The sequence below is a fragment of the Salmo salar genome, chromosome 17 (assembly GCF_965601325.2).
Source record: "Salmo salar chromosome 17, fSalSal1, whole genome shotgun sequence".
In the NCBI taxonomy this organism is placed as follows: domain Eukaryota; kingdom Metazoa; phylum Chordata; class Actinopteri; order Salmoniformes; family Salmonidae; genus Salmo; species Salmo salar.
In genome coordinates, this window is record NC_138307.1 from 40,780,385 (window position 1) to 40,803,493 (window position 23,109).

General features: G+C 51.3%; 1 protein-coding gene across 1 annotated transcript in view; it reads right to left on the bottom strand.

Moving 5' to 3' along the window:
• Positions 1-23,109, bottom strand: part of LOC145850415 (glypican-6) — a 143,230-nt gene that overhangs the window by 89,305 nt on the left and 30,816 nt on the right. Inside the window, exon 2 of the mRNA XM_082963323.1 lies at positions 15,802-15,960. Within this exon, the coding sequence (XP_082819449.1) occupies positions 15,802-15,960 (159 nt within the window). The remainder of the gene's footprint in view (positions 1-15,801; positions 15,961-23,109) is intronic.

Here is a 23,109-nt window from a genome sequence, read left to right on the forward strand (position 1 = left end):
AGAACAGTAGGCTGGCTACATCTGGAAAAGTACTGGAGAACAGTAGGCTGGCTACACCTGGAAAAGTACTGGAGAACAGTAGACTGGCTACACCTGGAAAAGTACTGGAGAACAGTAGGCTGGCTACACCTGGAAAAGTACTGGAGAACAGTAGGCTGGCTACACCTGGAAAAGTACTGGAGAACAGTAGGCTGGCTACATCTGGAAAAGTACTGGAGAACAGTAGGCTGGCTACACCTGGAAAAGTACTGGAGAACAGTAGGCTGGCTACACCTGGAAAAGTACTGGAGAACAGTAGGCTGGCTACACCTGCAAAAGTACTGGAGAACAGTAGACTGGCTACACCTGGAAAAGTACTGGAGAACAGTAGGCTGGCTACACCTGGAAAAGTACTGGAGAACAGTAGACTGGCTACACCTGGAAAAGTACTGGAGAACAGTAGGCTGGCTACACCTGGAAAGGTACTGGAGAACAGTAGGCTGGCTACATCTGGAAAAGTACTGGAGAACAGTAGGCTGGCTACACCTGGAAAGGTACTGGAGAACAGTAGGCTGGCTACACCTGGAAAAGTACTGGAGAACAGTAGGCTGGCTACACCTGGAAAAGTACTGGAGAACAGCAGGCTGGCTACACCTGGAAAGGTAATGGAGAACAGTAGGCTGGCTACACCTGGAAAAGTACTGGAGAACAGTAGACTGGCTACACCTGGAAAGTACTGTAGAACAGTAGGCTGGCTACACCTGGAAAAGTACTGGAGAACCGTAGGCTGGCTACACCTGGAAAAGTACTGGAGAACAGTAGGCTGGCTACACCTGGAAAGGTACTGGAGAACAGTAGGCTGGCTACACCTGGAAAAGTACTGGAGAACAGTAGGCTGGCTACACCTGGAAAAGTACTGGAGAACAGTAGGCTGGCTACACCTGGAAAAGTACTGGAGAACAGTAGGCTGGCTACACCTGGAAAAGTACTGTAGAACAGTAGGCTGGCTACACCTGGAAAAGTACTGTAGAACAGTAGGCTGGCTACACCTGGAAAAGTACTGGAGTACAGTAGGCTGGCTACACCTGGAAAAGTACTGGAGAACAGTAGGCTGGCTACACCTGGAAAAGTAGGCTGGCTACACCTGGAAAAGTACTGGAGAACAGTAGACTGGCTACACCTGGAAAAGTACTGGAGAACAGTAGACTGGCTACACCTGGAAAAGTACTGGAGAACAGTAGGCTGGCTACACCTGGAAAAGTACTGGAGAACAGTAGACTGGCTACACCTGGAAAAGTACTGGAGAACAGTAGACTGGCTACACCTGGAAAAGTACTGGAGAACAGTAGGCTGGCTACACCTGGAAAAGTAATGGAGAACAGTAGGCTGGCTACACCTGGAAAAGTACTGGAGAACAGTAGACTGGCTACACCTGGAAAAGTAGGCTGGCTACACCTGGAAAAGTAGGCTGGCTACACCTGGAAAAGTAGGCTGGCTACACCTGGAAAAGTACTGGAGAACAGTACTGGAGAACAGTAGACTGGCTACACCTGGAAAAGTACTGGAGAACAGTAGGCTGGCTACACCTGGAAAAGTACTGGAGAACAGTAGGCTGGCTACACCTGGAAAAGTAGGCTGGCTACACCTGGAAAAGTACTGGAGAACAGTAGACTGGCTACACCTGGAAAAGTACTGGAGAACAGTAGGCTGGCTACACCTGGAAAAGTACTGGAGAACAGTAGGCTGGCTACACCTGGAAAAGTACTGGAGAACAGTAGACTGGCTACACCTGGAAAAGTACTGGAGAACAGTAGGCTGGCTACACCTGGAAAAGTACTGGAGAACAGCAGGCTGGCTACACCTGGAAAAGTAGGCTGGCTACACCTGGAAAAGTACTGGAGAACAGTAGGCTGGCTACACCTGGAAAAGTAGGCTGGCTACACCTGGAAAAGTAATGGAGAACAGTAGGCTGGCTACACCTGGAAAAGTACTGGAGAACAGTAGGCTGGCTACACCTGGAAAAGTACTGGAGAACAGTAGGCTGGCTACACCTGGAAAAGTACTGGAGAACAGTAGGCTGGCTACATCTGGAAAAGTACTGGAGAACAGTAGGCTGGCTACACCTGGAAAAGTACTGGAGAACAGTATCTCCACATCGCTGCTGTCTGCTGATAGAATGCCCGTTTGGGAATTGTCAGCCGAGTGGAGAAGTGACACTGAAACACAACATTAGTCTGATGCTGAGCAGAAATTACAGTAAGAAACATTTAACGTCGGCGTTTACAAAATGCAACAGGATTTCTAATGCATTTTTATCTTTTTTTTTCCCTGTGTGAAAAAACGCAGAATTCTGCGTTAACCCGAACCCCTAAGTTTTAACTTGCTACTTATCTAAGAGTCTGAATTAACAAGGTGACGAGGCATCACATTATGCTTGTGTTTTTTTTCCTCCTCTCTGTTCTCGGCCAGTCTGCTCCAATGAGCAGAGCAGGCCTGTTGCCCTAGCGACTCCAGACTCCACACAGACACAGCGTGGTGTACCCAGTACTGTTCTTCCTTCAGACAAGCAGGAGTCAAAACTTTGTTCATTTGCATAATGTCTCTCGTTCGCATTCGCTTGTAAAATGTCCAAACTCATCAAAAAATGACATTCGGTAGCTCCTATGTTTCAGCTTTATTCTAAATGTATTAAATAAATAAAATGTCTCATCAATCTACACACAATACCCCATAATGACATCACAATACCCCATAATGACATCACAATACCCCATAATGACATCACAATACCCCATAATGACATCACAATAACCCCATAATGACAAAGCGAAAACCAGTTTAGACATTTATGCCAATGTATAAATAAAAACAGAAAACAGCTTATTTACATAAGTATTCAGACCCTTGGCTATGAGACTGGAAATTGAGCTCAGGTGCATCCTGTTTCCATTGATCATCCTTGAGATGTTTCTACAACTTGATTGGAGTTCACCTGTGGTAGATTCAATTGATTGGACATGATTTGGAAAGGCACACACCTGTCTATATAAGGTCCCACAGTTGACAGTTCATGTCAGAGCAAAAACCAAGCCATGAGGTCAAAGGAATTGTCCGTAGAGCGCCGAGACAGGATTGTGTCGAGGCACAGATCTGGGGAAAGGTACAAAAACATTTCTGCAGCATTGAAGGCCCCCAAGAACACAGTGGCCTCCATCATTCTTAAATGGAAGAAGTTTGGAACCACCAAGACTCTTCCTAGAGCTGGACGCCCGGCCAAACTGACCAATCAGGCAGGCAGGTGACCAAGAACCCGATGGTCACTCTGACAGAGCTCCAGAGTTCTTCTGTGGAGATGGGAGAACCTTCCAGAAGGACAACCATCTTTGCAGCACTCCACCAATCAGGCCTTTATGGTAGAGTGGCCAGATGGAAGCCACTCCTCAGTAAAAAACACATGACAGCCCGCTTGGAGTTTCCCAAAAGGCACCTAAAGACTTTCAGACCATGAGAAACAAGATTCTCTGGTCTGATGAAACCAAGGCTGAATGTCAAGTGTCACATCTGGAGAAAACCTGGCACCATCCTGGCATCGTCCCTACAGTGAAGCATGGCGGTGGCAGCATCATGTTGTGGGGATGCTTTTCAGCAGCAGAGACTGGAAGACTAGTCAGGATCGAGGCAAAGATGAACGGAGCAAAGTACAGAGAAATCCTTAATGAAAACCTGCTCCAGAGCACTCAGGACCTCAGACTGGGGTGAAGGTTCACCTTCCAACAGGACAACAACCCTGAACACACAGCCAAGACAATGCAGGAGTGGCTTCAGGACAAGTTTGTGGATAGATGCTATATACAAAATTGGGAGTTTTTCGGTCCAGAGGTTCTGGGGAAGCGGACTTTTAAAGTCATTAACATCAGTGGAAAATGTCGAAAACAGTAGCTCATCTATATGGGAATGGGTACATAGACATATACTGGACCACACAGTCACATAGACATATACTGGACCACACAGTCACATAGACATAAACTGGACCACACAGTCACATAGACATATACTGGACCACACACACAGTCACATAGACATATACTGGACCACACAGTCACATAGACATATACTGGACCACACAGTCACATAGACATAAACTGGACCACACAGTCACATAGACATATACTGGACCACACACACAGTCACATAGACATATACTGGACCACACAGTCACATAGACATATACTGGACCACACAGTCACATAGACATATACTGGACACACAGTCACATATACTGGACCACACAGTCACATAGACATATCCTGGACCACACAGTCACACATATTGACAGACCAGTCCATTTACGTTGGTTGTCAACAGCCCAAAAGAAAAAGAAAGTATTCTAACCACACATGGTCTGCGATGAAAAGACAAGACAACACTTCTAAATCATAGTTCTGCTCTGCACACCTGTGAGCCAAGGTCACAGATTACTGCACCTGTACATAGCCCATCTATAATTTAGCCCATACAACTACCGCTTCCCCTACTACCCCTACTGTATCTATTTATTTATTTACCTGGTTAAATAAAGGTGAAATAAAATAAATAAATAAAAGGTGGGCTAACGATGTGAAGTTATACCAAAAAAAGGAAGTGTTAAGCTTCTGTGATGATTTCAAATGAAATATAGTTCTGTTTGTTGCTATTTTCACCATGTGTTATATGTTTTGTTGGTGGATACTGTGTAGCTAACATGCTAACGGTAGCTAACTAGCTAGGTAATAACTAGCTATAGCTAGGTTGGCTAGCTAGCCGACATCAGTTAACACGGTCGATGTGCGTGGGTGGTTGTGGCTAATAATGGTATCCGTTGTATCTGAGCTGGTCATATTTTTTAGATTTAACTTAGTGGGTAACGTTAGTGTCAGAGGCTATTAATACTGTAGCTTAGATAGGCTACTGTTGCTGTAATATGAAGGTAGCTAGCGTTAGCCACCGAGGCTATAGTTAGTAGCTAAATAGCTACGTTAGCAACCTAGCTAGCCAACGAGCTAGCTAAGTAACGGTGTTACTTAGTAACGGTGTTACTTAGCAGCAGCAATGTGACGTTGCACAAGCAGCACAACAGATATTGCGACGATAGCGAGATGTAAGACTTAAGACTCACACACATTAGCTGCGTATGTACACGATTCCTACAGTTACAATGAGATAGATACAGGACCAAAAACAGTGGGGAAGTTGAGCATCACGCTTCTAAACTCTTAGTTGTGGTAAATTGACCGATTCGGGCAGTTTACAAGTGGTTTCGTCTTAAGTTATTTATGATTTCTCCCCGTGTTTCTGAGACTTTGACAGGCAGTGCCACAACTTGAGCTCAATTATTGGTTAGGTAGTAGCTAGCTAGCTCATTTCATTTTAGCCTGCTAGCTAGCTATGTTTAGACATAGGTAGTACGGTTAGCCGCCTAACGTTACTTCACATTTCTTAGGCCTACAAGTCTCTTTTACTAAGTGTATTTGTGACAGACCACCAAACTTCATGAAAGACATAGGGCGCTAATGGAATTGAGGTTTAGAAACGAGGATAACAGTTTCACTAAAAGATTCAGACATAACATTTACACTGCTGTCAGCATGTTGTACTGAGACCTATGTGAAGCTAGCCACAATAACCATTAGTCAGCCACAATAGTTGAGTTGATTTGGATCTCTTTTAGTCCCCATTTGGACTAATCTTCCAAGAGTCCTTAAATATTAAAATACAATTTATATACGAACACATTTTCACATATAACACACTATTACAAAACATACATAATATACTAACGTAATAAACCAATAAATAATCTATCTAAAAAAAATATGGATTCTTCATCTACTGTAATCCCACAACATTTCTGTGTATTATATTTAAATTGTTTTAAAATAATGTTTAAATGGTATATATTGAAAAGGTTTCTGGTTTGCTCAGTTAATTTATTCCATTTCTTTATTGCTCTAAATCGAAATGTTCTTTTGCCCATTTCTCTTTTCCGATAACGCAAAGATGGCGGACAATCTATTCCTGGTATTTACGGAATGTCTGTCTCTTACCAACTGATTACCGTTGTGAATTGTACTTGGCCGTTTTAAATGATGTATATTATGAAATAAAATAAGCATGTTTTTTTTTTTTCAATTATCTTGTCGATTGATGACCAACCAAGAACATTTGCGTATGACTGCAACAGAAGAACCATATCTCCACCGTAAAACAATCCTTGCTGCTTTGTTCTGTTCAATCTGCAAACCTCCTAACTTCACCTGATGATGCATTTCCCCAGACCACTGAACAGTAGTTCACTTGACTCTCAATTAATGCTTGTGTTATTTGATGAAGAATTTTTCCTGGTAAATATTTAGCTATCCTTCTGATTATACATGCTGTTTTAATATTTTTTTTTTTTTACATAGATGAGTTATTTGAGATGACCATGATAAGCAGTTGTCTAGCTGCACTCCCAATAGTTTGGTTTCTGCCACTTCTTCAATTTGTACTCCTCCCATACTGAATTGTATCCCATGCTGTTTTGGCCTTTTCCTGGTGGAACAGACCAACACAACTTTGGTTTTCTTAGTGTTTACAAACAAGTTTATTCTGGCAAACCCACTCCCTGATATTCTCCAAATCTCCTTGTAAAGCTTCCTGTACCTGTTGAACCGATTGTCCTGCTGCTGTTGGTGGTTTGCCTTCAAAATAAAATGTCCCTCAGTGAATCTGATGCAAAATGAATCAAATTCTGGAATTGTGCAACAAAAAAAATATTTTAACCATATAATCCTAAACAAGACGGGAATACTGTACAATATCTCTCTGTGTGTGTTTGACTATGTGCATGTCTGTATTTCATTGTGAAACATTATCAATACTCCCAATGCCCCTCTTGAGGTACTACTAACACCTTTGCCATCTTATAACAACAACTCACTTCAAAAATGCAAAAAAAAAAAACTCGCTGAAGTTGGAGACTTTAATCTCCCTCACTAACTTTAAGCCTCAGCTGTCAGAGCAGCTCACCGATCGCTGCAGCTGTACGTAGCCCATCTGTAAATAGCCCATCCAACCAACTACCTACCTCATCCCCATATGTGTTTTAGTTTTTCCGCTCTTTTCCACATCAGTATTTCTACTTGCACATCCTCATTTGCACATCTATCACTCCAGTGTAAATTGCTAAATTGTAATTACTTCGCCACTATTGGCCTATTTATTGCCTTACCTCCTTACTCCATTTGCTCACATTGTATATAGACTTATTTTTATACTGTATTATTGACTGTATGTTTTGTTTTACTCCATGTGTAACTCTGTGTTGTTGTTTTTGTCGAACTGCTTTGCTTTATCTTGGCCAGGTCGCAGTTGTAAATGAGAACTTGTTCTCAACTAGCCTACCTGGTTAAATAAAGGACTTGTTCTCAACTAGCCTACCTGGTTAAATAAAGGACTTGTTCTCAACTAGCCTACCTGGTTAAATAAAGAACTTGTTCTCAACTAGCCTACCTGGTTAAATAAAGGACTTGTTCTCAACTAGCCTACCTGGTTAAATAAAGGACTTGTTCTCAACTGGCCCACCTGGTTAAATAAAGGACTTGTTCTCAACTAGCCTACCTGGTTAAATAAAGGACTTGTTCTCAACTGGCCCACCTGGTTAAATAAAGGACTTGTTCTCAACTGGCCTACCTGGTTAAATAAAGGACTTGTTCTCAACTGGCCCACCTGGTTAAATAAAGGACTTGTTCTCAACTGGCCTACCTGATTAAATAAAGGTTGAAAAAAAATGTAATTAAAAAATGTACCAACAATGAATAACAGTACCTAGCTTGAACCCCGGCAATGCTGCTTGCAGCGTTAATTTAGCTCCATATTTCCTTAAATGAAAACAAACACACAGAACAACGTGACATATAGACGTTTAGAAGTGAAAATATTTCCAATATTTCCATTATTTTAACGGTACAGTCAATACATTTCCATATTTAATTTCCCCCCCCAAAAAATACACCTAGTATAGTGTGAAAAATGTGATTGAAAACACACAAATATCAGAGATGATGTGGTGATATAGAAAACACATTAATATCAGAGATGATATAGAAAACACATTAATATCAGAGATGATGTGGTGATATAGAAAACACATTAATATCAGAGATGATGTGGTGATATAGAAAACACATTAATATCAGAGATGATATAGAAAACACATTAATATCAGAGATGATGTGGTGATATAGAAAACACATTAATATCAGAGATGATATAGAAAACACATTAATATCAGAGATGATGTGGTGATATAGAAAACACATTAATATCAGAGATGATGTGGTGATATAGAAAACACATTAATATCAGAGATGATGTGGTGATATAGAAAACACATTAATATCAGAGATGATATAGAAAACACATTAATATCAGAGATGATGTGGTGATATAGAAAACACACCGACTAGAACAGGAATAGGCATGCATCCCAAATGGCATCCTAGTCCCTAGATAGTGCACTACTTTAGAACGGCATCCTATCACCCTAGATAGTGCACTACTTTTGGAACGGCATCCTATCACCCTAGGTAGTGCACTACTTTAGAATGGCATCCTATCACCCTAGATAGTGCACTACATTTGACCAGGGTCCATAGGGGAGCCATTTGGGAATGCCGCTACAGATCAGACTCAGCCTACTAAAAGAGATGGAGAGAAATCTCTGGATCCCTGGACTAACTTAATCCCAGTGTGGCTGGCTAACTTAATCCCAGTGCGGCTAGCTAACTTAATCTTGACGTGGAGCTACAGTCACTTTCCAGCATCAGGATTACTCAATAATGCATCGGAGAGGCCGTCGGTAATCAACAGCACTGATAAAGGGTTCTAAATGGGCTACTATAAATAACGGGGCAGAAATGAGGGCATGTGGAATGAAGGAGGGATGGACTCAAACCCTGCAACGTGGGAGAAGGGGAGGGAGACTACAGAGGGAGGAGAGAGAGGAGACAGAGGGGAGGGAGGGGAGGGAGACTACAGAGGGAGGAGAGAGAGGAGAGGGAGGGGAGGGAGACTACAGAGGGAGGAGAGAGAGGAGAGGGAGGGGAGGGAGGGGAGGGAGACTACAGAGGGAGGAGAGAGAGGAGACAGAGGAGAGGGAGGGGAGGGAGACTACAGAGGGAGGAGAGAGAGGAGACAGAGGGGAGGGAGACTACAGAGGGAGGAGAGAGAGGAGAGGGAGGGGAGGGAGACTACAGAGGGAGGAGACAGAGGGGAGGGAGACTACAGAGGGAGGAGAGAGAGGAGAGGGAGGGGAGGGAGACTACAGAGGGAGGAGAGAGAGGAGACAGAGGAGACAGAGGGGAGGGAGACTACAGAGGGAGGAGAGAGAGGAGAGGGAGGGGAGGGAGACTACAGAGGGAGGAGAGAGAGGAGACAGAGGGGAGGGAGACTACAGAGGGAGGAGTAGGGGAGACAGAGGGGAGGGAGGGTAGGGAGACTACAGAGGGAGAAGAGGGAGGAGAGAGAGGAGAGGGAAGGGAGGGAGACTACAGAGGGAGGAGAGAGAGGAGAGGGAGGGGAGGGAGGGTAGGGAGACTACAGAGGGAGGAGAGAGGAGAGACAGAGGGGAGGGAGACTACAGAGGGAGGAGAGAGGAGAGACAGAGGGGAGGGAGACTACAGAGGGAGGAGAGAGAGGAGACAGAGGGGAGGGAGGGTAGGGAGACTACAGAGGGAGGAGAGAGAGGAGAGGGAGGGGGAGGGAGGGTAGGGAGACTACAGAGGGAGGAGAGAGGAGAGACAGAGGGGAGGGAGACTACAGAGGGAGGAGAGAGGAGAGACAGAGGGGAGGGAGACTACAGAGGGAGGAGAGAGAGGAGAGGGAGGGGAAGGAGACTACAGAGGGAGGAGAGAGAGGAGAGGGAGGGGAGGGAGACTACAGAGGGAGGAGAGGGAGGAGAGGGAGGGGAGGGAGACTACAGAGGGAGGAGAGAGAGGAGAGGGAGGGGAGGGAGACTACAGAGGGAGGAGAGAGAGGAGAGGGAGGGGAGGGAGACTACAGAGGGAGGAGAGAGAGGAGAGGGAGGGGAGGGAGACTACAGAGGGAGGAGAGAGAGGAGAGGGAGGGGAGGGAGACTACAGAGGGAGGAGAGAGAGGAGACAGAGGAGACAGAGGGGAGGGAGACTACAGAGGGAGGAGAGAGAGGAGAGGGAGGGGAGGGAGGGTAGGGAGACTACAGAGGGAGGAGAGAGAGGAGAGGGAGGGGAGGGAGGGGAAGGAGACTACAAAGGCAGGAGAGAGAGGAGAGGGAGGGGAGGGAGACTACAGAGGGAGGAGAGAGAGGAGAGGGAGGGGAGGGAGACTACAGAGGGAGGAGAGAGAGGAGACAGAGGAGACAGAGGGGAGGGAGACTACAGAGGGAGGAGAGAGAGGAGAGGGAGGGGAGGGAGACTACAGAGGGAGGAGAGAGAGGAGACAGAGGGGAGGGAGACTACAGAGGGAGGAGAGAGAGGAGAGGGAGGGGAGGGAGACTACAGAGGGAGGAGAGAGAGGAGAGGGAGGGGAGGGAGACTACAGAGGGAGGAGAGAGAGGAGACAGAGGAGACAGAGGGGAGGGAGACTACAGAGGGAGGAGAGAGAGGAGAGGGAGGGGAGGGAGACTACAGAGGGAGGAGAGAGAGGAGACAGAGGGGAGGGAGACTACAGAGGGAGGAGAGAGAGGAGAGGGAGGGGAGGGAGACTACAGAGGGAGGAGAGAGATGGAGAGGGAGGGGAGGGAGACTAAAGAGGGAGGAGAGAGAGGAGAGGGAGGGGAGGGAGACTACAGAGGGAGGAGAGAGAGGAGACAGAGGAGACAGAGGGGAGGGAGACTACAGAGGGAGGAGAGAGAGGAGAGGGAGGGGAGGGAGGGTAGGGAGACTACAGAGGGAGGAGAGAGAGGAGAGGGAGGGGAGGGAGGGGAAGGAGACTACAGAGGGAGGAGAGAGAGGAGAGGGAGGGGAGGGAGACTACAGAGGGAGGAGAGAGAGGAGAGGGAGGGGAGGGAGACTACAGAGGGAGGAGAGAGAGGAGAGGGAGGGGAGGGAGACTACAGAGGGAGGAGAGAGAGGAGAGGGAGGGGAGGGAAACTACAGAGGGAGGAGAGAGAGGAGACAGAGGGGAGGGAGGGTAGGGAGACTACAGAGGGAGGAGAGAGAGGAGAGGGAGGGGAGGGAGACTACAGAGGGAGGAGAGAGAGGAGACAGAGGAGACAGAGGGGAGGGAGACTACAGAGGGAGGAGAGAGAGGAGACAGAGGAGAGGGAGGGGAGGGAGACTACAGAGGGAGGAGAGAGAGGAGACAGAGGGGAGAGAGGGTAGGGAGACTACAGAGGGAGGAGAGAGAGGAGACAGAGGGGAGGGAGACTACAGAGGGAGGAGAGAGAGGAGAGGGAGGGTAGGGAGACTACAGAGGGAGGAGAGAGAGGAGAGGGAGGGAGACTACAGAGGGAGGAGAGAGAGGAGAGGGAGGGAGACTACAGAGGGAGGAGAGAGACAGGAGACAGAGGGGAGGGAGACTACAGAGGGAGGAGAGAGAGGAGAGGGAGGGGAGGGAGACTACAGAGGGAGGAGAGTGGGGAGAGGGAGGGAGACTACAGAGGGAGGAGAGAGAGGAGAGGTAGGGAGACTACAGAGGGAGGAGAGAGAGGAGACAGAGGGGAGGGAGACTACACAGGGAGGAGAGAGAGGAGAGGGAGGGGAGGGAGACTACAGAGGGAGGAGAGAGAGGAGAGGGAGGGGAGGGAGACTACAGAGGGAGGAGAGAGAGGAGACAGAGGGGAGGGAGGGGAGGGAGACTACAGAGGGAGGAGAGAGAGGAGAGGGAGGGGAGGGAAACTACAGAGGGAGGAGAGAGAGGAGACAGAGGGGAGGGAGACTACAGAGGGAGGAGAGAGAGGAGACGGAGGGGAGGGAGACTACAGAGGGAGGAGAGAGAGGAGAGGGAGGGGAGGGAGACTACAGAGGGAGGAGAGAGAGGAGAGGGAGGGGAGGGAGACTACAGAGGGAGGAGAGAGAGGAGAGGGAGGGGAGGGAGACTACAGAGGGAGGAGAGAGAGGAGACAGAGGGGAGGGAGGGTAGGGAGACTACAGAGGGAGGAGAGAGAGGAGACAGAGGGGATGGAGGGGAGGGAGACTACAGAGGGAGGAGAGAGAGGAGACAGAGGAGACAGAGGGGAGGGAGACTACAGAGGGAGGAGAGAGAGGAGAGGGAGGGTAGGGAGACTACAGAGGGAGGAGAGAGAGGAGACAGAGGAGACAGAGGGGAGGGAGACTACAGAGGGAGGAGAGAGAGGAGAGGGAGGGGAGGGAGACTACAGAGGGAGGAGAGAGAGGAGACAGAGGGGAGGGAGGCTACAGAGGGAGGAGAGAGAGGAGAGGGAGACTACAGAGGGAGGAGAGAGAGGGGAGGGAGACTACAGAGGGAGGAGAGAGTGGGGAGGGAGACTACAGAGGGAGGAGAGAGAGGGGAGGGAGACTACAGAGGGAGGAGAGAGAGGAGAGGAGGGAGGGGAGGGAGACTACAGAGGGAGGAGAGAGAGGAGACGGAGGGGAGGGAGACTACAGAGGGAGGAGAGAGAGGAGAGGGAGGGGAGGGAGACTACAGAGGGAGGAGAGAGAGGAGACAGAGGGGAGGGAGGGGTAGGGAGACTACAGAGGGAGGAGAGAGAGGAGACAGAGGGGAGGGAGGGTAGGGAGACTACAGAGGGAGGAGAGAGAGGAGACAGAGGGGAGGGAGGGTAGGGAGACTACAGAGGGAGGAGAGAGAGGAGAGGGAGGGGAGGGAGACTACAGAGGGAGGAGAGAGAGGAGACAGAGGAGACAGAGGGAGGGAGACTACAGAGGGAGGAGAGAGAGGAGACAGAGGGGAGGGAGACTACAGAGGGAGGAGAGAGAGGAGAGGGAGGGGAGGGAGACTACAGAGGGAGGAGAGAGAGGAGAGGGAGGGGAGGGAGACTACAGAGGGAGGAGAGAGAGGAGAGATTAGAGAGAGGAGAGAGGACAGAGGAGAGAGAGGAGAGAGGAGACAGAGAGAGGAGAGAGGGACAGAGGAGAGAGAGGAGAGATTAGAGAGAGGAGAGAGGAGGAGAGAGAGAGAGGAGAGAGGGAAAGAGGAGAGAGAGGAGAGAGGACAGAGGAGAGAGAGGAGAGGAGGAGAGGACAGAGGAGAGATTAGAGAGAGGAGAGAGGACAGAGGAGAGATTAGAGAGAGGACAGAGGACAGAGGAGAGGAGGGGAGAGAAGAGAGAGGAGAGAGGACAGAGGAGAGATTAGAGAGAGGAGAGAAGGGACAGAGGAGAGAGTAGGAGAGAGTAGAGAGAGGACAGAGGAGCGAGAGGAGACAGCGAGAGGAGAGAGGGCAGAGAGGAGAGAGAGAAATTAGAGAGAGGTGACAGAGTAGTCTAAACCCTACTACCTTCCTAGGTGGCCCCATGGCCTCTCATTACCCCAACCCATAACCCTCTTCTGAATGAATATTCATATGAGTCAACCATCACAGGGCTGCCGGCCCAGACGGCATCTCTAGCCGTGCTCTCAGCATCCCCAGGACCAGCTGGCTGTTTGTGTTGTCTGACATGTCCAATCTCTCTGTGGCTCAGGCCTCTATGTCCACTATCGTCGCTGTGCCCGACTGAATGACCAGCGACTCTTAGCTCTGCACTTCCATCACCACCAAGAAGTGCTTTGATAGGCCGGTTTATCTCACCTCCTCTCTCACCTCCTCCCTCACCTCCTCCCTCTCCATCTCACCTCCTCCCTCCCTCCCTGACACACTCCACCCTCTCCATCTCACCTCCTCCCTCCCTGACACACTCTACCCTCTCCAACTCACCTCCTCCCTCCCTCCCTGACACCACTCTACCCTCTCCATCTCACCTCCTCCCTCCCTCCCTGACACACTCTACCCTCTCCATCTCACCTCCTCCCTCCCCTCCCCTCCACACTCCACCCCTCTCCATCTCACCTCCTCCCTCCCTGACACACTCCACCCTCTCCAACTCACCTCCTCCCTCCCTCCCTGACACACTCTAACCCTCTCCATCTCACCTCCTCCCTCCCCTCCCCTCCACACTCCACCCTCTCCATCTCACCTCCTCCCTCCCCTGCCACACTCCACCCTCTCCATCTCACCTCCTCCCTCCATCTCACCTCCTCCCTCCATCTCACCTCCTCCCTCCCCTACCCTCTCCATCTCACCTCCTCCCTCCATCTCACCTCCTCCCTCCATCTCACCTCCTCCCTCCATCTCACCTCCTCCCTCACCTCCTCCATCCATCTCACCTCCTCCCTCACCTCTACCCTCTCCATCTCACCTCCTCCCTCCCATCTCACCTCCTCCCTCCATCTCACCTCCTCCCTCACCTCTACCCTCTCCATCTCACCTCCTCTCTCCATCTCACCTCCTCCCTCCATCTCACCGCCTCTCTCACCTCCTCCCTCCATCTCACCTCCTCCCTCCACCTCACCTCCTCCCTCACCTCCTCCCTCCATCTCACCTCCTCCCTCCATCTCACCTCCTCCCTCACCTCCTCCATCCATCTCACCTCCTCCCTCACCTCTACCCTCTCCATCTCACCTCCTCCCTCCATCTCACCTCCTCCCTCCATCTCACCTCCTCCCTCACCTCTACCCTCTCCATCTCACCTCCTCTCTCCATCTCACCTCCTCCCTCCATCTCACCGCCTCTCTCACCTCCTCCCTCCATCTCACCTCCTCCCTCCACCTCACCTCCTCCCTCACCTCCTCCCTCCATCTCACCTCCTCCCTCCATCTCACCTCTACCCTCTCCATCTCACCTCCTCCCTCACCTCTACACTCTCCATCTCACCTCCTCCCTCTACGACACGCTCCACCCTCTCCATCTCACCTCCTAACTCCATCTCACCTCCTCCCTCCCCTCCACACTCCACCCTCTCCATCTCACCTCCTCCCTCCCTCCCCTACACACTCCACCCTCTCCATCTCACCTCCTCCCTCCCTGACACACTCTACCCTCTCCATCTCACCTCCTCCCTCCCCTACACACTCCACCCTCTCCATCTCACCTCCTCCCTCCCTCCCCTCCACACTCTACCCTCTCCATCTCACCTCCTCCCTCCCCCCTCTCCACTTCACCTCCTCCCTCCCTGACACACTCCACCCCTCTCCATCTCACCTCCTCCCTCCCCTCCACACTCTACCCTCTCCATCTCACCTCCTTCCTCCCCTCCACACTCCACCCTCTCCATCTCACCTCCTCCCTCCCCCCTCTCCACTTCACCTCCTCCCTCCCTGACACACTCCACCCTCTCCATCTCACCTCCTCCCTCCCTCCCCTCCACACTCTACCCTCTCCATCTCACCTCCTCCCTCCCTGACAGAACAACAGATTCACGGTGTGAGGTAGCAGGACAACAGATTCACGGTGTGAGGTAGCAGGACAACAGATTCACGGTGTGAGGTAGCAGGACAACAGATTCACGGTGTGAGGTAGCAGGACAACAGATTCACGGTGTGAGTGAGGAACTAGACTTTGCCCAGTGAGGTCACCAGTTCCATTTCACAGACACGTCAGGGTTCACAACTCAGTGTTCCCCCCCCCCCCATCACTAGATAGGCGGGGCGTTTCCAATAACATCCACTTTTGTACCAACTGCTTACTGGGTACAATAACAGCAATGGAGTCAGCTGATATCCAAAATGAGCTCCGACCTTTTTTGCTACGGAGATCAGGACACACAATGACAGACAAGAAAACCCCAGCTAGTCGTGTCTGTCTTACCGTCAAACTGTTGATGTCTGGACACCAAGGTTGTCCTGAGTGTTTGACTGGTGTCCTCCACCAGGTTCTCAAACTCCAGCTTGCTCTGCTGCCCCAGTTTCTCCTCCATGTCGGACGTACAACAGGTGTAGCCCTGAGAACACACACGCAGGTGTTCACCTGGGTAGAGAGAGAGACAGACAGTTAATACCTGGAGGAGAGGAACAGACAGACAGACAGACAGACAGACAGACAGACAGACAGACAGACAGACAGACAGACAGACAGACAGACAGACAGACAGACAGACAGACATTGTTATACGTGAGACAGACAGACAGACAGACAGACAGACAGACAGACAGACAGACAGACAGACAGACAGACAGACAGACAGACAGACAGACAGACAGACAGACAGACAGACAGACGTTCACCTAAGGGACAGAAAGACTCCTGAGGGAGATGGACTGACGGACGGACGAGACAGACGGGACAGACGGACGAGACAGACAGACAGACAGACAGACAGAAAGATTTGGTTCCAAGATGGCGTAGTAGTGCAGATGTGGTTTGTCCTCCTCTCGTGTACTTTTGTATTTTTCGTCTTCCATTTATTAATTAAATATACCTTCTGGTAACCCGCTTCACTTAATGTTACAAGGATCCGCTATTTTTTTTAGACCTTATAGCCAGAAACCTCCATCAGAGGCTAACCAGCTAATTAGCTACTCGCTATTTAGCCATTGTTAGCGGCCTTTCCTTCTGCACAGACACCAGCCGTTTAAAAAAAGAAATATTTGCCAGCATCGGACTGTTTTCTCCACTACAACGCCGGATTCTTGCCGTAAACCCTGGACCATTACTCCTGATCATCCCAGCTAGCTAGTTGCCACCGAGTGACCCTGCCCCGAAGCTAGCCCTGAGCCAGGCCCACCCTCCCGGTCTACTCTGTGATCACCCGGTTACTCAGCTGATTCCTCCCGGACTCTACCCCAACACGGCTAGAATCCACCACTCCACCGGATCCTTGCCGTAAGCTCTGGACCTTTGCATCGGATCATCGCTGCTAGCTAGGTGCTAACGAGTGGCTATAGTGGCAAACGTCCCTGGCCCGAAGCTAGAACCAGTTAGCCGCGAGCCAGGCGCATCTCCCGGCTAGCAAACGAAATTACTACAACTACAATTACCTCTTTCGTCATCTGGCCCGGACCCTTTGTTGACACGGCGCCCCGCCGTACCACCACGACTGGTCCGCCGACTTAACTCCAGTTAACTTCGACGGGGTAATGTCACAGCTAGGACGTCCCAAGGATCCCGGATAGCAAGAAGGACCATGGTGGTTACTTTCCGGGTTTCGTCCAACAACTTCAAACAGACGTAAAAACTATATATTTTGTTATTGAACATTTAGGGAGGAGGGAGGTCTGGAGGGAGGAGGGAGGTCTGTAGGGAGAAGGGAGGTCTGGAGGGAGGAGGGAGGTCTGGAGGAGGTCTGTAGGGAGGAGGGAGGTCTGTAGGGAGGAGGGAGGTCTGTAGGGAGGAGGGGGGTCTGTAGGGAGGAGGGAGGTCTGGAGGAGGAGGGAGGTCTGGAGGAGGTCTGTAGGGAGGAGGGAGGTCTGGAGGAGGAGGGAGGTCTGGAGGAGGTCTGTAGGGAGGAGGGAGGTCTGTAGGGAGGAGGGAGGTCTGGAGGGAGGAGGGAGGTCTGGAGGAGGTCTGTAGGGAGGAGGGAGGTCTGTAGGGAGGAGGGGGGTCTGTAGGGAGGAGGGAGGTCTGGAGGAGGAGGGAGGTCTGGAGGAGGTCTGTAGGGAAGAGGGAGGTCTGGAGGGAGGAGGGAGGTCTGTAGGGAGGAGGGAGGTCTGGAGGGAGGAGGAGGGAGGTCTGTAGGGAGGAGGGAGGTCTGGAGGGAGGAGGAGGGAGGTCTGTAGGGAGGAGGGGGGTCTGTAGGGAGGAGGGGAGGTCTGGAGGGAGGAGGGAGGTCTGTAGGGAGGAGGGAGGTCTGCAGGGAGGTCTGGAGGGAGGAGGGAGGTCTGGAGGGAGGAGGGAGGTCTGTAGGGAGGAGGGGGGTCTGTAGGGAGGAGGGAGGTCTGTAGGGAGGAGGGAGGTCTGGAGGGAGGAGGGAGGTCTGTAGGGAGGAGGAAAGTCTGTAGGGAGGAGGGAGGTCTGGAGGGAGGAGGGAGGAGGGAGGGAGGAGGGAGGTCTATATGGGGGAGGGAGGTCTGTAGGGAGGAGGGAGGAGGGAGGGAGGAGGGAGGTCTATATGGGGGAGGGAGGTCTGGAGGGAGGAGGGAGGAGGAGGGAGGAGGGAGGTCTATATGGGGGAGGGAGGTCTGTAGGGAGGAGGGAGGAGGGAGGGAGGAGGGAGGTCTATATGGGGGAGGGAGGTCTGGAGGGAGGAGGGAGGTCTGGAGGGAGGAGGGAGGTCTGCAGGGAGGAGGGGGTCTGTAGGGAGGAGGGAGGTCTGTAGGGAGGAGGGAGGTCTGGAGGGAGGAGGGAGGTCTGTAGGGAGGAGGGAGGTCTGTAGGGAGGAGGAAAGTCTGTAGGGAGGATGGAGGTCTGGAGGGAGGAGGGAGGAGGGAGGGAGGAGGGAGGTCTATATGGGGGAGGGAGGTCTGTAGGGAGGAGGGAGGAGGGAGGGAGGAGGGAGGTCTATATGGGGGAGGGAGGTCTGGAGGGAGGAGGGAGGAGGGAGGGAGGAGGGAGGTCTATATGGGGGAGGGAGGTCTGTAGGGAGGAGGGAGGAGGGAGGGAGGAGGGAGGTCTATATGGGGGAGGGAGGTCTGGAGGGAGGAGGGAGGTCTGGAGGGAGGAGGGATGTCTGCAGGGAGGAGGGAGGTCTGGAGGGAGGAGGGGGGTCTGTAGGGAGGAGGGAGGTCTGTAGGGAGGAGGGAGGTCTGGAAGGGAGGAGGGAGGTCTGCAGGGAGGAGGGAGGTCTGTAGGGAGGAGGGAGGTCTGGAGGAGGAGGGAGGTCTGGAGGGAGGAGGGAGGTCTGGAGGGAGGAGGGAGGTCTGTAGGGAGGTCTGTAGGGAGGAGGGAGGTCTGGAGGGAGGAGGGAGGTCTGGAGGGAGATCTGGAGGGAGGTCTGTAGGGAGGAGGGAGGTCTGGAGGGAGATCTGGAGGGAGGTCTGTAGGGAGGAGGGAGATCTGGAGGGAGGAGGGAGGTCTGGAGGGAGATCTGGAGGGAGGTCTGTAGGGAGGAGGGAGATCTGGAGGGAGGAGGGAGGTCTGGAGGGAGATCTGGAGGGAGGTCTGTAGGGAGGAGGGAGATCTGGAGGGAGGAGGGAGATCTGGAGGGAGGAGGGAGGTCTGGAGGGAGGAGGGAGGGAGGAGGGAGGTCTGGAGGGAGGAGGGAGGGAGGAGGGAGGTCTGTAGGGAGGAGGGTGGAGGGAGGTCTGTAGGGAGGAGGTCTGTAGGGAGGCGGGAGGTTAGGAGGGAGGAGGGAGGTCTGTAGGGAGGAGGGAGGTCTGGAGGGAGGAGGGAGGTCTGTAGGGAGGAGGGAGGTCTGGAGGGAGGAGGGAGGTCTGTATCTGCAGCCTCCAGCTCCACAGCCACATGTCCATGTGATTAATAGCAGCACCACAGGAGGAGAGAATATGGTTTCAGACCGGACACACACACACACACACACACACACACACACACACACACACCTCTCAGACCGGTTTAATGGCTGGCCCTGTGATATGTTACAGCCTTCTCTCCATGAGCCTCACACACACACACACACACACACACACACACACACACACACACTACACACACACACACACCTCTCAGACCGGTTTAATGGCTGGCCCTGTGATATGTTACAGCCTTCTCTCCATGAGCCTCACACACACACACACACACACACACACACACACACACACACACACACACACACACACACACACACACACACACACACACACACACACACACACACACACACACACACACACACACACACACACACACACACACACACACACACACACACACACACACACACACACACACACAGCTCTCAGACCTGATGATGTTCTCTGTTATCAGACCAATCACAGCTCTCAGACCTGATGATGTTCTCTGTTATCAGACCAATCACAGCTCTCAGACCTGATGATGTTCTCTGTAGCTGACCAATCACAGCTCTCAGACCTGATGATGTTCTCTTATGAGCACTTCTACAGCTCCCTGGGTAAATCCCCTCAGTACTAATTACAACTCACACTGCCTGTGTCCCAAACGGCACGCCCTATTCCTTATATAGTGCACTACTCTACCAGGCTCCGGTCAAAAGTAGTGTACTAAACAGGGAATAGGGCGCCATTTTGGGACACAGCGGGGCAGTTGCCGCCAGTTTCAGAGGCCCTTTATGATGAAGCCATCTTATCGGCCGAGCGATTCAGTCTGAGCTCAGCCTTCGGTCACCGTCTCTGCTGATGAATACCGTTCATTAAGATAAACCAGCTTTACAAACGGCTCCCTCGTTCTAACAGACGGTACCTGTCTGTAAACACGGTGTTAAACTGGACTTCAGGCGGTACCTGTCTGTAAACACGGTGTTAAACTGGACTTCAGACGGTACCTGTATCTCTGTAAACACGGCGTTATAATGGACTTCAGACGGTACCTGTATCTCTGTAAACACGGCGTTAAACTGGACTTCAGACGGTACCTGTATCTCTGTAAACACGGTGTTAAACTGGACTTCAGACGGTACCTGTGGCTCTGTAAACACGGTGTTAAACTGGACTTCAGGCGGTACCTGTGACTCTGTAAACACGGTGTTAAACTGGACTTCAGACGGTACCTGTGACTCTGTAAACACGGCGTTAAACTGGACTTCAGGCGGTACCTGTCTGTAAACACGGCGTTAAACTGGACTTCAGACGGTACCTGTATCTCTGTAAACACGGCGTTAAACTGGACTTCAGACGGTACCTGTATCTCTGTAAACACGGCGTTAAACTGGACTTCAGGCGGTACCTGTATCTCTGTAAACACGGCGTTAAAATACATTATACACCAATACCACACCAATGAAAGTGTCTGCAATCCAGTAGCTTCTATTCTGTTTGGCTGAGTCGTTGGAAAAAGCAGTACTGTAGCGTAGAATACAGAATAGCTGATCCATATAATATAGCCTTTCAGCACCAGCTTTCATTCTGTGTAGAGGAGTAACGGGATTACAGCTTGTCTGTTTGATACAGTATAATTTAGTAAAACCTGGAGATGTTTTAGCTGGCAGCACAACAGCATCAACTGTAGTTGGAACGGAGGATGAGCTTCTAGCTAACAGCTATGTCCACTACACCATGCTAACATGCTAACCGGTACATGGCACAGTCTGATAGGTAACAGCTATGTCCACTACACCATGCTAACATGCTAACCGGTACACGGCACAGTCTGATAGGTAACAGCTATGTCCACTACACCATGCTAACATGCTAACCGGTACACGGCACAGTCTGATAGGTAACAGCTATGTCCACTACACCATGCTAACATGCTAACTGGTAACAGCTATGTCCACTACACAATGCTAACCGGTACATGGCACAGTCTGATAGGTAACAGCTATGTCCACTACACCATGCTAACATGCTAACCGGTACATGGCACAGTCTGATAGGTAACAGCTATGTCCACTACACAATGCTAACATGCTAACCGGTACACGGCACAGTCTGATAGGTAACAGCTATGTCCACTACACCATGCTAACTGGTAACAGCTATGTCCACTACACCATGCTAACATGCTAACCGGTACACGGCACAGTCTGATAGGTAACAGCTATGTCCACTACACCATGCTAACATGCTAACCGGTACACGGCACAGTCTGATAGGTAACAGCTATGTCCACTACACCATGCTAACATGCTAACTGGTAACAGCTATGTCCACTACACAATGCTAACCGGTACATGGCACAGTCTGATAGGTAACAGCTATGTCCACTACACCATGCTAACATGCTAACCGGTACATGGCACAGTCTGATAGGTAACAGCTATGTCCACTACACAATGCTAACATGCTAACCGGTACACGGCACAGTCTGATAGGTAACAGCTATGTCCACTACACCATGCTAACTGGTAACAGCTATGTCCACTACACCATGCTAACATGCTAACCGGTACATGGCACAGTCTGATAGGTAACAGCTATGTCCACTACACAATGCTAACATGCTAACCGGTACACGGCACAGTCTGATAGGTAACAGCTATGTCCACTACACCATGCTAACATGCTAACCGGTACACGGCACAGTCTGATAGGTAACAGCTATGTCCACTACACCATGCTAACATGCTAACTGGTAACAGCTATGTCCACTACACAATGCTAACATGCTAACCGGTACATGGCACAGTCTGATAGGTAACAGGGAGAGATAGTGTTGGGCCGACAGGAGGGAGCGCCCTAGAGGGAGAGATAGTGTTGGGGGCTGGGCCGACAGGAGGGAGCTCCCTAGAGGGAGCGATAGCGTTGGGCCGACAGGAGGGAGCTCCCTAGAGGGAGCGATAGCGTTGGGCCGACAGGAGGGAGCTCCCTAGAGGGAGAGATAGTGTTGGGAGACAGGAGGGAGCTCCCTCTAGGGAGAGATAGTGTTGGGCCGACAGGAGGGAGCTGCCTAAGGGAGAGATAGTGTTGGGCCGACAGGAGGGAGCTCCCTAGAGAGAGAGATAGTGTTGGGCCGACAGGAGGGAGCTCCCTAGAGGGAGAGATAGTGTTGGGGGCTGGGCCGACAGGAGGGAGCGCCCTAGAGGGAGAGATAGCGTTGGGCCGACAGGAGGGAGCTCCCTAGAGGGAGAGATAGTGTTGGGGGCTGGGCAGACAGGAGGGAGCGCCCTAGAGGGAGAGATAGTGTTGGGCCGACAGGAGGGAGCTCCCTAAGGGAGAGATAGTGTTGGGCCGACAGGAGGGAGCTCCCTAGAGGGAGAGATAGTGTGGGCCGACAGGAGGGAGCTCCCTAAGGGAGAGATAGTGTTGGGCCGACAGGAGGGAGCTCCCTAGAGGGAGAGATAGTGTTGGCCCGACAGGAGGGAGCTCCCTAGAGAGAGAGATAGTGTTGGGCCGACAGGAGGGAGCTCCCTAGAGGGAGAGATAGTGTTGGGCCGACAGGAGGGAGCTCCCTAAGGGAGAGATAGTGTTGGGCCGACAGGAGGGAGCTCCCTAGAGGGAGAGATAGTGTTGGGGGCTGGGCCGACAGGAGGGAGCTCCCTAGAGGGAGAGATAGCGTTGGGCCGACAGGAGGGAGCTCCCTAGAGGGAGAGATAGTGTTGGGCCGACAGGAGGGAGCTCCCTAGAGGGAGAGATAGTGTTGGGC